This window comes from Nilaparvata lugens, chromosome 10, assembly GCF_014356525.2.
Source record: "Nilaparvata lugens isolate BPH chromosome 10, ASM1435652v1, whole genome shotgun sequence".
In the NCBI taxonomy this organism is placed as follows: domain Eukaryota; kingdom Metazoa; phylum Arthropoda; class Insecta; order Hemiptera; family Delphacidae; genus Nilaparvata; species Nilaparvata lugens.
The window spans coordinates 18,927,951-18,940,763 of record NC_052513.1 but is presented as its reverse complement, the minus strand read 5'-3'; the positions used below and the strand labels follow the sequence as shown (position 1 = coordinate 18,940,763).

Genomic DNA, 12,813 nt, shown 5'->3' with positions numbered 1-12,813 from the left:
GAATGCGTCGTGTCTTATTATGTGTCCAATCCAAGAATGTCGTCTGGCCCTGAGAAAATTCAGAAGAGATCTCTTTTCCACCGCCCTCATTCGTAACTCTGTCAGTCCATTTTATTTTGAGCATACGCCTCCAACACCACACTTCAAAAGCATTCAGAGTCTTTTCCTCAGCCTTACCAATAGTCCACGTTTCAGACCCATAGAGAGCTATACTCCAAATGCAACTCTTTATTAGTCTCTTTCTTATTTCCAACGATAGACTATTTGAGGAAAGAAGAGGAAAGTGAAGAGTATTTATATACTATATTATCAATATTCTAATGTTCCATTCAATCTTCATTGTAATTAATAAGTTTTCATAATATGTGAATTTTGTTGCATAATAAACTGTTGTACTGTAATTTATTGTAGATTCGTGTATAGACCAGAATGTATTGTGACTTACTTGAATAAATAAATTTGAATTTGAATTTGATAATTAATCATGGTTATGATAGAGGAAATATTGTTACCATTGATGATGCATATGACAGTGAGCTTGATGTTGGGTATCTTTGGTAAGGATACGATCTCAGTGTAGACTAGGAGTAATTTGCTGAGATGTGAGGACATACCAAACAAAAGGAACCCTTCCAGGCAGGTTACTATGTACAGGTAAGAACTCTGAAACAAAAGTATGCCAATAAATATTATTGAAAAACATAGCAGATTCCAAAGAGAGTGTCATACAGGATTGTATGGTGAGGTCCACGTTATAATGGTGTTATACGACAATAGTGTTGCTATCCTTGTCTATTATTCAACAAAGAGGATAGCGCTATCTCTTTCTTGCTTTGCTCTGTTTCCAGATCATCTTTCAAGAATGTTGAATTGATGATTGATTCACGAAATATCCAATCTTGATTATGGAATCATTGAGAAATATAATCTCTTGATTGATAAAATATAATTGATTATTTTAAACGAGAATAAAAAGTTAATATTACATTAATGAACCTGTATCAGCTACCGTCTATAGAAGGCATTGACAAGACAGAGGTTCAGCACCGTTCCCCTATCTTTCTTCACTGCTATTATAACATGGACCTCACTAAAGTGATCAAGAAGTCACAGAAATGATCCAAAAATCCAAACAAATATAGAGAAGTAATGGTGTTCATACAGAACCAATTCATATTGGACATGGAGAAGCCATAGTTTATATGTTATATCATAGAGAAACAATAGCATAAGTAGATATCCCATGGTATGGGGCTTTTATGTCGCTACTTTTACTGTTATCTTAAGCCTATAGTCCACGTATTTCTTTCCCGTAAAGCTTTATGACGCTGGTAGTCTCTCATATTGTGCCGTTCATACACTCTTACCCGGTCAAAAAAGTAAAAATTGACAATAATCGACAGTAATCGGCTTGAGATAACAGTAAAAGTTGCGACATAAACGACCTATACCATGGGATATCTATTTATGCTATTGTTTCTCTATAACTCTCACCCTGTACTGTGGCGGAACGTCTCATATTACACAACACTTGTTAGGTCAACCTCTATCCATAGCCCGAATATCTGGGAGATATTGATTTTTCATGAAATCCATGAATTAAATAAACATTATGGATTCTTGCAAAAATGGTCGAGAATCAAAATCGCACAAACTCTCGGGAATGATAGTACTTGATGAGAGAAACAATAATATGTCATCACATTGGCAAAATTCACTCCTATATTCTTGAGTTAATAAGCATTTGAAGATGAGTGATTTCTCTGATCTGAGAGTTGAGGAGAGATTTAATATTTTAATGGATAACTCACTCTGTATTGTAGCGAAACGTCTCATATTGTAGCACAACGCTTGTTAGGCCAACCTCTATCCATAGCCCGAATATCATCCAAATCTGAGAGATTTTCATTTCTCATGAAATCCAATCATGGATTTTCGCAAAAATTGTATAAATATTGAGATCGTTCAAACTCTCAGGAATTTAGTACTTAACGAGAGGAACAATAGGTAATAATATGTCATCACATTGGTGGAATCCACTCCTATTCTTGAGTTATAAGCATTTGAAGATGAGTGATTCCTGTGATCTGAGAGTTGAGATCCGAGATTGAAATCGCTCAAACTCTTAGGAATGATAGAACTTGATGAGAGGAACAATCGTATGTCATCATATTGGCGAAATTCACTCCTATTCTTGAGTAATAATCTTTTGAAGGTGAGTCATTTTCGTGATCTGAGAGTGGAGATTAAAATCCATAAACCTAAACCTAAATTCTCAGGAATGATAAAAGGTACTTATTTTATGAATGAATGAATAATGAATGAATAACGAATGAATAATGAATGGATTATGAATGAATAATAAATTAATGAATAATGTATGAGGAATGAATGAATAATGAATGAATAAAGATTATTAAATTGTTGATACCTTTCAGAAGCTAATAGCCGAGAAGAAGTCAGCCGACAGAATGAATGAAAAATGGATGAATTATGAATGAATAATGGATGAATAATGAATGAATAAAGATTATTGAATTGTTGATACCTTTTGAAAGCTATTAGCGGAGAAGAAGACAGCCATAGCAGCAGTCACAGCTGAGCAGCACTGTATCTTGAGGAACATGAGACACGAGGGAGAGTGGTAGAACCTGATGAGAAGCAGGCTGACTGTGAACAGGGCTTGCACTGTGCAACAGACGCATCCCAGCAGTACCACACCGTGGGTTTGCGGGTAGGGCCGTTTGTCTGCCTGAAATAAACAACAAATAAAATACAGATAATATTATTTTAGTGATAAAAATGTGAAATATTTCTTCCATGTTTGGTTATGAAGCATCCAAATTTAAAAATATACTTTGTTAAATTAATTAAAGACTGAAATTAATTAAACTGAACTGCTGGGATTAACGCTGGATTTCTGTGAGAATAATTGTAGAGTATTGCTGTGGATCAAAGTATTAAGATAAATTATTGTGTTTAAGTATTACTAAAGTGTCATAGTGAGGTAGTATAATAAAGACTGAATAGGCTACTATAATAAATTGGAGTGTTGAGGTTCAGTCTTTGATAATTAAGGACTTGAAATTTTGTGAAATGAACAACTACAAGACTTGACCTATTTCGGACGAAGGTAACACATCGTCAAAATTAAAGCTATTTGTTGAAATAGACAACAAGTAAAATACAGATGATATTATTCTAGTGATAATAATTTGGAATATTATTCTTCTATGTTTGGTTTTGAAGCATCTGAATTTAAAAATATACTTTGTGGGAATAATTAAAGACTAAAAATTTTGTGAAGTGAACAACTACAAGACTTAACCTATTTCGGACTATGTGTAGCCTTATCTAAATTTGGGAGAGGAATAGCACAAGGTTACCTTATTTTTTTCCTCCCTATCATTTTGATGATGTATTTATTGTATGAATCAATTGAGAATAAAGATGAAATTTAATGAGTGATTGATTATTATTAAAAGAAAATCCAAATCAAATGCATCAAATGCTGAAAATCATCGAATTTCCATCTATAGTGAGGTCCACGTTATAATGGCAGTGAAAAAAGATATGAGAATAACGTTGCCGATCCTCTGTCTTGTCGACGCCATCTACATACGGTAGCTGATACAGGCTTATTGATGTAATATGAACTATTAATTCTCGTTTCAAATAACCAATTATATTTCATTGAGCAAGACATTTTATTTCTCAATAATTCAATAATTAATTTTAATGATAAGGATGAAATATTTTGTTAATTAATCGATTATTATACATTGTTAAAAGATGATCTGGCAACAGAGCAAAGCGAGAAAGAGATAGATTGTTGAATGATAGACGAGGATAGCAATGTCATTGACATATTTATAGCTAATCAAACACTGCAATTATTTATTGATAAATAATATTTTAATAGAAACTTAATCATTATTATTTTCTTAGAAGGATTAGGTTCTATTGGCCTGTGCCGGCATCCATTTCTTCCTTGGTCTTCCTATATGCCTCGCTCTCCTTCGGGTTTGTACTCCCATGCTAATATTCAAATCTTTATTTGTCCCAAAAACATAATTACAATGACAAAAATGGTTATAATGAAAAAAGTAAAATACAATATAAAATGAAAAAGAAAAATACCATTAATAGGATTATACATAACTATATTAAAAACGGGAAGTCCCTGCAAGGTTCGAGGAACCTGAGCGCAGAGGCCGAGTGTTCAATGCTTAATAGTACATGAAAATAATAATGGGATATTATTAAGAAATAGGGAAAAGAAAAAGTGAGTGAGGAAGGGAAGAGAAAGAGCAGAGTGAAGGCATAGGGGAAAGTAAAGAATAGTTGAAGATTACATAAAAAAACATGAGAAGTCTTTATACTAAGCTATGAGGAAATTACATTGTCAAAATTACATTGTTCGAGATTATCCATGTATGAATTTCAATTAGCAGTTTTCTATTCAATTTACTAGTGATAAAATGGTTAGGAATAACATTGATGAGCTTTGATACCTGATATAAAAATTGTTTTCTACAAATTGATAAAATAGTATCTGTAATTTGAAAGGTAATAGATGAGGGACGGAGGTTATATGGTGAAACACGCAGGTTGAAAAGATTCATATGTTTATTTATGTAGATGATTAAATTTTTTATGTAAAGCTGCCTGACAGTTAAAACATCTAGCTCACTAAACAGGTACTCACTTGGATAGAGTCTGGGTTTTCCCAATATAGCTCTTATAATGTGTTTTTGAATTACAAAAAGTTTCTCCAAGTGGTTTGAGTATGTTCCACCCCAAATTTTATTCCATATTGCAGAAATGATTGAATGTAGGCAAAATAATGAGTCTTGAGATTTTTTTATTACTAACTTGGCTGATATTACGGAATTTACTTATCCAATGTCTGAGTTTGTTACATGTACTATTGATGTGAACATCCCAACGCAAATGTTGATCAATCATTACACCCAAATATTTAACACGATGTTCTCTATTAAGCTTTGAGCATGTACAATTTATCCAATCCGATTCTTTGCAATTTACATTATGGATTTTAATGGAATCCAAACCTTGCGGCTGGCCTATAGAATTTGGAGAGAAAGACATGAAATTACTTTTTTCTATGTTCAATGTTAATATATGCTCATCAAACCATCATTCTACTAATTTCATCTTATTTATTTATCTGGTCTACTAAAAAAACCTTTAACCGCTCGTGAAAATCTTATTTCAGCAGCTTGTACATAGGAACATAAATACATAATGAATATAGCATAAACATTAACGTAATGTATAAACTCATGAATTTATTTACCTGTGCAGCCGATTTAGTGATAACCGCCGCAAAAGTGCCCGTCTGTCTGCACTGACACCTCGTCACATTCCCCCCTGCAACATGTTGCACCAACTTGCATGCATCATCCAGCAACCACTCGGTTGCACCCGGTTGCAACATGCCGCATGCCACACTCCATCCGTGCCGCATCCTAGTCTCAAGTCGCAGGTCAACATGTTGCACGGGTGATGCAACATGTTGCGAGGTCGATGCAACAAGTTGCACAACATTGGATGCAACCTCGTACTCCAGTTCACTGCCTGCCCCGTCACTGCAGCACCAAGAAACTATTTCTTTCATTATTCGTTAACTATGTGATGGTGCAGCGTGAAACACAACATGTTACAGAAATTGGGAAATGGAACATTGGAATAGTTATTTGTGCAACTAGTGCGCAAAGTGACAGTTTGCTGCACCGAAAGAAACGTTTAAGCCCGAGCCGTAGGCGAGGGCGGAATGGTTTCTTGAGTGCAGCAGAGGAACTTTGCGCACGTATTTCACATTAGGTTTTTCCTACAGTTACCATTGAATATGAAAAGTGGGTAATTATGGGTAAAATTACCTGAAATCCATCAAATGTTTTTCTGTGTAATTTTATCATTGATAAAAACCTTAATTTATTGTGAAATTGAATAAAAATGTTGTCCTTGGTTATAAATATCTAATACTAATAATTTGCACGTTGTGCTTCGTTGCACCTCTGCTCACTATAGCAGCCACAGCAGTCACTGTTACCAACTTCATTTTGATTTTACTGCACTGTTGCTCTATATAACCTACTAAGTATTTTGCGTTGCCATTTTGCAAATCTAGAGTGCAGAAAAATTTTTGCCACACTAGAGCGGAAAAGTGATTCTTTGCGTTCTGTAATCAGTGCAGCAATGGCCACTTTTCAACGTAACTGTAGGAAAATTATATTTTCGCCACACTGCACAGAAAGCAGCTGTTTTCCAGTCCCTACGTAGATCTGAAAGACATTGTTTGCAGACGACTCTCGTCTGACGTCAGACAGGTTTCTTTCCGGCCTAGGCCGGAAAGAGTACCCTTTCCAGCCGCTAACATGGAACTAAGAAAGGTGATCAAAAACAGCTGATCAAAAAACGTTTCATTATTTGTGTTCATTATTCAATAATTAAAACATTTATAATAATATCATCTTATTGTCATTTGAAAGAATAACAAAGCAGTATAAACTCAAACTCCCAAATAATTGAACATCATTTTTCAGGTTACTTAGACAAATCACAATAAAAAATAAAAATACTTGGACAATTTCCTGATATTCAGATCACCTCAGATTTGCTAGAGCTATCACCTTCCACTTCTGCTTTCGGATGTACTTAGTAAACAACTAATTCTCATATATTGTTTATTTTTGTGTGTGGCGGAAAATAGCGTTTGCACCACTGGCATAAATGTTTTTTCGGCTCTCAATCTTTTCTAGTCCTCGGCCTACGGCCTCGGACTTGAAAACTGATTTCGAGCCGGAAAAATCTCATTTTCAGCTCTAGGTGCGAAATATACTATGATAAAAAGACAAAATCCATTGTTTATCTCTTCTCTGTATAGGGCTACTTGTAATATAAATAGAAAGAAAAAAAATACCCTTTTTTGAATTATTCAATCACAAGGGTACTTGAATCATAATTCAAAAAGGGTACGGAGATTTTTTATTTTTCTTTCTATTCAAAATCCATTGTATATTCACATGGAGAGTCACTACCTCCATAAACAAAACCATAGTGCATGACAGGTTGTTGATGGCAACGTCAGCACAGGTAGGGCTCCTACACCAATAAAAACAATAGCTGATATAGATCAGCTAAAATCAACAAATTTTTATTGGTGAAGGAGCCCTACCTGTGCTGACGTCACCAGAATGCACTACTATGGCTTTGATTACGGAGGTAGTGGGTGAGTCCAGTTGAACTAAGGAGGATCACATATAAACTAGTAGTTCTGTGAACAGTAGACGTCACGCAGTTTTCTCATCCACAAGTATGTGATGTCACCTGTTCTAGTTGATTCAGTGTAATCACAATCCACAATTGTATCATAATTTACTCTTAAAAACTGTTAATTTTTTATTTATTTCATCAATTATCCATTATTACCACAAAGAAAATATATCATAAGTGTATTTTCCATGGTTTAGGGCGATTATGTTTCAAATTACACTAATATAGTTCTTAAAATTTTAATTAGGGTCTTATCCTCCTGAATAACGATAGTATTATAATGCCTCAAATAACCTATAACCCTGGTCAGCATACAATGTCTAGATTCAAAGATCAAAAATCAAAATCTTTACTATAACTTTTATGGAAATTTCCATCCAATTTTCTCTATTATGAGAATTATGTTCTCAAACTCGTGTGATACAGTTTGTCTGTATTTATGCAGCTTGAAGAATTTTAATTTGAAGAGCAACTCAATTATTTTAGCCAGAAACTTACAATAGATCATCAGATATATCTTGTCGAAACAACTTCAGATTATGTTTCTTGCAGCTTTCAGTTTTATCAATAATTTCATTAATCATTGATAGTAAGATTGAGTAGGTAAGCTTTTCCTCATGCTCCACTGGTTGGGTGCCATTGTGTGAAGTTGTGCTCCTGGGGGGGTTATCTCTTATGATAGAGTCCCACGTTATGAAGCTATTGTGAGAAGTTGTAGATTGCAATTCCTTCACAGATAATACGATGTTTCTGGTATTTATAAGAGCAGTCTCTAAATTCCCTCTTTTGCGAATAAATTCACAAAAAATTAAGGCCTTCCGGCTCGCAAAATTACTGGGTTCAAACCTCAGCTCTAGCTCAGTGGTAGAAACATGAATTTTATAAATACAAATAATCACCATAAGGTTCAAGGACCAGGATTGATAATTCTTACCGCTGCTTCTATGAAGTTTTTGAAGAATACCAGTAAGGAAATTAAAAGAATATTTGATGACTGATTATCAGTAACCATGTACCACTAGAGAATAATCAGGACCAACTATAGTTGTTTCTAGTTGATTCTTAAAACGCTCGTCGTGAGTACAAGTATTCACCAATATACCCTTTCAAAATTCCTTAGAACTTACAACGCCAGTTCTTGAAGCTCTCTGGATCCTTATATGATATAACTGGAACCTTATTAATATAATTTCTTAATATATTTGTTCTGGCTGATGAAATGAATATCATCAAAGGATGATAAATATTGAGTGCTCTGAATAGGATTAATATTACTTGATTCAATAATTTTAAGTGCTGCTAAATATTTGTTGGTACCAAAACAGCTCAAACTATATAACACGAGATGAGTTGGGATATAATAAAAAATTCTATAAGTTTGTATGCTGACATAAAACACGAAATATATTCCCACAAAAAAGATGTGCATAAAATATTCGATATAACTATAATTCACTTAAATAATCTATTTTTAAAATCTGAATAATTACCACAGGCTTTGCTAATATTCACAATAATGAATTTCAAATTCATAAATATATTATATTTAATACTGGTACTTAGACTTCCAATCAATACAAAATTCTACCAATAAAAACCTGTTCGGTCTATAAGTTTGATATGATATGTTTTGTTCCATAAACAAAATTAATATTTAATAAATTAATATTCAAACATGAGATCTCAGGGCTTTTAATATGAATTCGGGCAGTGCATGGAAGTAAGCTTCCTACATATAATAAATAAATTTATAAAATGTTCTTGTGAACTATGTGATATTGTTCAACACGTGGTGACTTTTTATTTTAACTCTAATTAATTGGAATAGCGCTTTTTTATTAATTATTACCCCACTGAACGTAGACAAATGAGCTCATTTGGTTTGACTTATCACTCACTGACTGAAGTTCTGGATGTTCTCGTGGATTGAATTAATTATTTCCAATAATTAATTAGGTAGGCTCCTTTTCGTCACTGCTGGGCTAACGTGTGATCCAGATTTTTATAAGTTTCTTTCGAATTAAAGCTATTTTTATGGGAATCTTTACAATTACGAACTCCTTGACAGCACTGAGTTCACAAACAATTAACATTCAACAAACATACATTACATTTAAAAAAGGGTTTGGCTTAATAATTCGTTAAAAAATTTTTAAAAGGAATAAGAAAAGACCCTAAACTCCATGTGCATCCTCTCGGGTTGGGATCTTAAGCCAGAAGAAAGAGGTTTTCAGAAAAATTTGCTTCTTCCTAGAATAATTCTATAAGCTACTCTCTGATTGGCCCTCAATTTAATAGACTCAATACAATTGGTTGCCTTGGGAATCAGGGCTTCCTCGGCTTTATAATAGAAAAAATTTAATAAAAGAAGTTTTTTATACAGATATATGGGGTATTTATCTTAAATTGAATTCATAAATAAATCGTAACATACGATTTTAATAGATAATACATTTAGTTTTTATATGAGTTTTTTATACTCTTGATTTATCATGCTTTTTTGGATTGTAATAAATATTTATACAGAAATAATAGCTATTTGTATTTCTACACATCGACTTCCTTTAGTATACATAATATATCCTTTATGAGTGAATTTTATATGATTCAACCGGTCATATGGGTTGATCGAATAATCAGCTGATTCATTCAGTATTGGTTCGGATAATTATCGATTTATCCAAGATCGACTAATTCTTTTCAAAACGTAAACAAGTAACTCTAACCTCAATGTTCATGCATTTTATTTTATTTTTTATTTTTGTAATCCGCCAATAATAATTATGCCGCTTTATAATTTTTTTGATCTTACCAATGAGTTCTCATAATTATTAAATCACAATAATACATGTTTTCTTATCGTTGTTGATAATGCTATTACTCCTAATCACTAGTAATACTTGATTTGAGTTGATTTACTCTTTAGATAGGTCTAACCTTCTTTCCAATTTTATAGTTCTATTACATTTTATTGGCTCATTTAGAAATATTTGGTGGTTTCAAATTACCACGTGACAATATTTATGGGATCAGTATCAATTTAGAAAATATTGATCGTCAATAAAAAAAGTAAATTCGTATGGCTTTTGTTGGTGAGAAGTACCTTGCAGGAAGGTCCCACCGCCTGAATATATAATTTAAGCCGTCAATGGGCCTTACGACTGTCATACTTCAGCCGGGATCGACACTTAACGTGCCCATCCGATAACACGGGAGTGATCTGGTTAAAAAACCTAAATAATAATAAATAATGAATAATATTCATTGTCAATAATATGTCTGAAATGAAATTCATTAAAATTATCAATGAATATCAGTCCAGTCAATGAATAATTCACTGAAGAAGTGATATCGTAGTGATAGTGAAGTAAGTGTGTGATATCTCTAAAGGTGCGTACAGTTATACGCGCTTCCAACACGCTCCGCACTCGCTCTGCAATCGCTCCACGCACGCTCCACACTCGCTCCGCAATCGCTCTGATCATGAACGTTACGGGAGATGTTAGCTGTTCTCGCGTTCCACTCTTGCTCCCCGGTCGATCATCAATCGATCTACTCGAGTGATGTTCGATTGCGGAGCAGAGCGAAAGTTTGTACGCATCTTAATAGAAATGAATTCGATAATGATTAAAAATTGTAGTTTTTAATTTTTAGGACTATCAAAGTCGAATGTAGAGGAACTGAATTGTTGTATTGTTACAACTGTATTGTTAGAACTGTATTATTGATAAAAAATGTAGTCAAGGAATCAGTTACTAAGGAGACACATTACGTGGAAATCAATGTGCTTCAATGAAAATTACTGGAATGTCAGGAAATATAAGATGAAGTTCCTCACATATTTGGATTGAATGTGTAGCCTCAAGTAGCCTACTTAATCTCGAGCTAGAGAAGGGTAGCGCTATCTGCTTTATCGAATGATAGACTAGGATAGCAACACCAATTTTAATTAAATACTATCATTATAACCTGGACCTCACTATAATTCATTATTTTATTCCACTCACCTATGTGTGGAGCGTGGTAGGTTGAAGACAACCAGAGGCTGTTGGGCTGAGTGCTCATATGAAAATACATCGACAACCAGGGAGTCTAGAGTCATAGTTGGATCCGAGCCGATGGGATGAGAGTGTTTCGCCCAAGCCAATGTCCAATCAGCGACCAGTTTTTGCAGGTCCACTATCCTCTGAAACAATTAGATAGAAAAAAGTAAAATTGTGAATAAGTTAGTTGTAAAGTCTATTTCTATGCAAATTTGGAAAAGTAACAGTTTTGGGCTTTGAGCCTGTTGTTCCTTTCCAATCATTCGTAGTTAAGAATTATATTGTATCTATCAATGCATAAATGAATAAAATGACTTCTGCAACTGCAAATATTGACAACAGGGTGAACAGCTAGATGGAAATTTGATGAGCGCTGCTATTCAAAAACTATTTGTCAGCCCAGGAGTCGAACCCAGTACGTCCTAATTGCCAGTCAGAATTGCTGACCCTTACACCAAACTGACAATCTCTGGATAGCAGCGCTCATTTTATACGAAGTCATAGCGGCCAGCCAGTTTACAGATAAAAATCAAATCAATAAAATTAATCAATTGAATTGAATCAATATCTAATTAAATCAATAGATAAATAATTAATGAATGTTTTAAATGAAAGCAACTCACATTTGCATTGATAATCGCCTCCCTCCTTTGAAGCACAGTGTTGATAGTGCTAAAGAAGAACGGAGTCGCTCGAATGAGATCATTCCAAGCAGCGGTGAAGTTGAGGAACCAGCTGATGTTGTGCAAGAGAGAGAGCGCAGGTTCGGCCTCGCCCCTGTAGAGACGCTCTTTGTCTCTCAATAAGCCCAGGATGCCAGATATGGTCTCAGTACCTGTTGTGTTCTGGTAACCCAAAGTTAGGGCCTTGAACTGTGAACAGGAATTATCAGAGATACAATAGTTGAAAATAAAAATAGAAATAAAATATGTATGATCAAAAAATCTGGTGTGGTACAGTCACACAACTTTCCTTGCTCATTGAACTGTGAGCCTCATTCTCAAACGAGAGTGATTTAGGGGAATAACATTACGACGATTGCCGGCAACATATTTGCAACTATGATCAGACTACTGTATATGTATATATAATTGTTTCCAGAGTACTTTTTCCTTTGTGTAAATTGTGAAATTCGATGATTTTTTTGAAAGTCGTCAAAACAGCTGTTCTACAGATGAAATATCTTGACTATGACTGTGTTCTTTTTATAAACTGCTCTGGCAACCTACCTCATGCACGAGAAGGAGGTTACAAAGTCCATTTCTCAAGGATGAGGTGGACCCCCATTAGTTTCCCAGAAAAAAGACTCATGCCAGTTGATAGAGCTGATGAATGGTTGATAGAATTGAAAGAGTTGAATTGATAGGCTCAAAAGAGTTGATAGAGCTCATACAGGGTATGAATTTAAAAAAAATATTAGAGCCATTTTCGAGAAAATCGTGAAAAACATGGTTTTCAGTAACTGCCATTT

The 12,813-nt window shown here is 34.2% G+C and overlaps 1 protein-coding gene across 1 annotated transcript in view; it reads right to left on the bottom strand.

Moving 5' to 3' along the window:
• Positions 1-12,813, bottom strand: part of LOC111062656 — a 406,489-nt gene that overhangs the window by 11,496 nt on the left and 382,180 nt on the right. Inside the window, exons 14-19 of the mRNA XM_039436644.1 lie at positions 11,966-12,214; positions 11,307-11,485; positions 7,088-7,128; positions 5,321-5,628; positions 2,549-2,752; positions 513-663 (exon numbers count right to left, since the gene is read on the bottom strand). Coding sequence (XP_039292578.1) covers positions 513-663; positions 2,549-2,752; positions 5,321-5,628; positions 7,088-7,128; positions 11,307-11,485; positions 11,966-12,214 — 1,132 coding nt within the window. The remainder of the gene's footprint in view (positions 1-512; positions 664-2,548; positions 2,753-5,320; positions 5,629-7,087; positions 7,129-11,306; positions 11,486-11,965; positions 12,215-12,813) is intronic.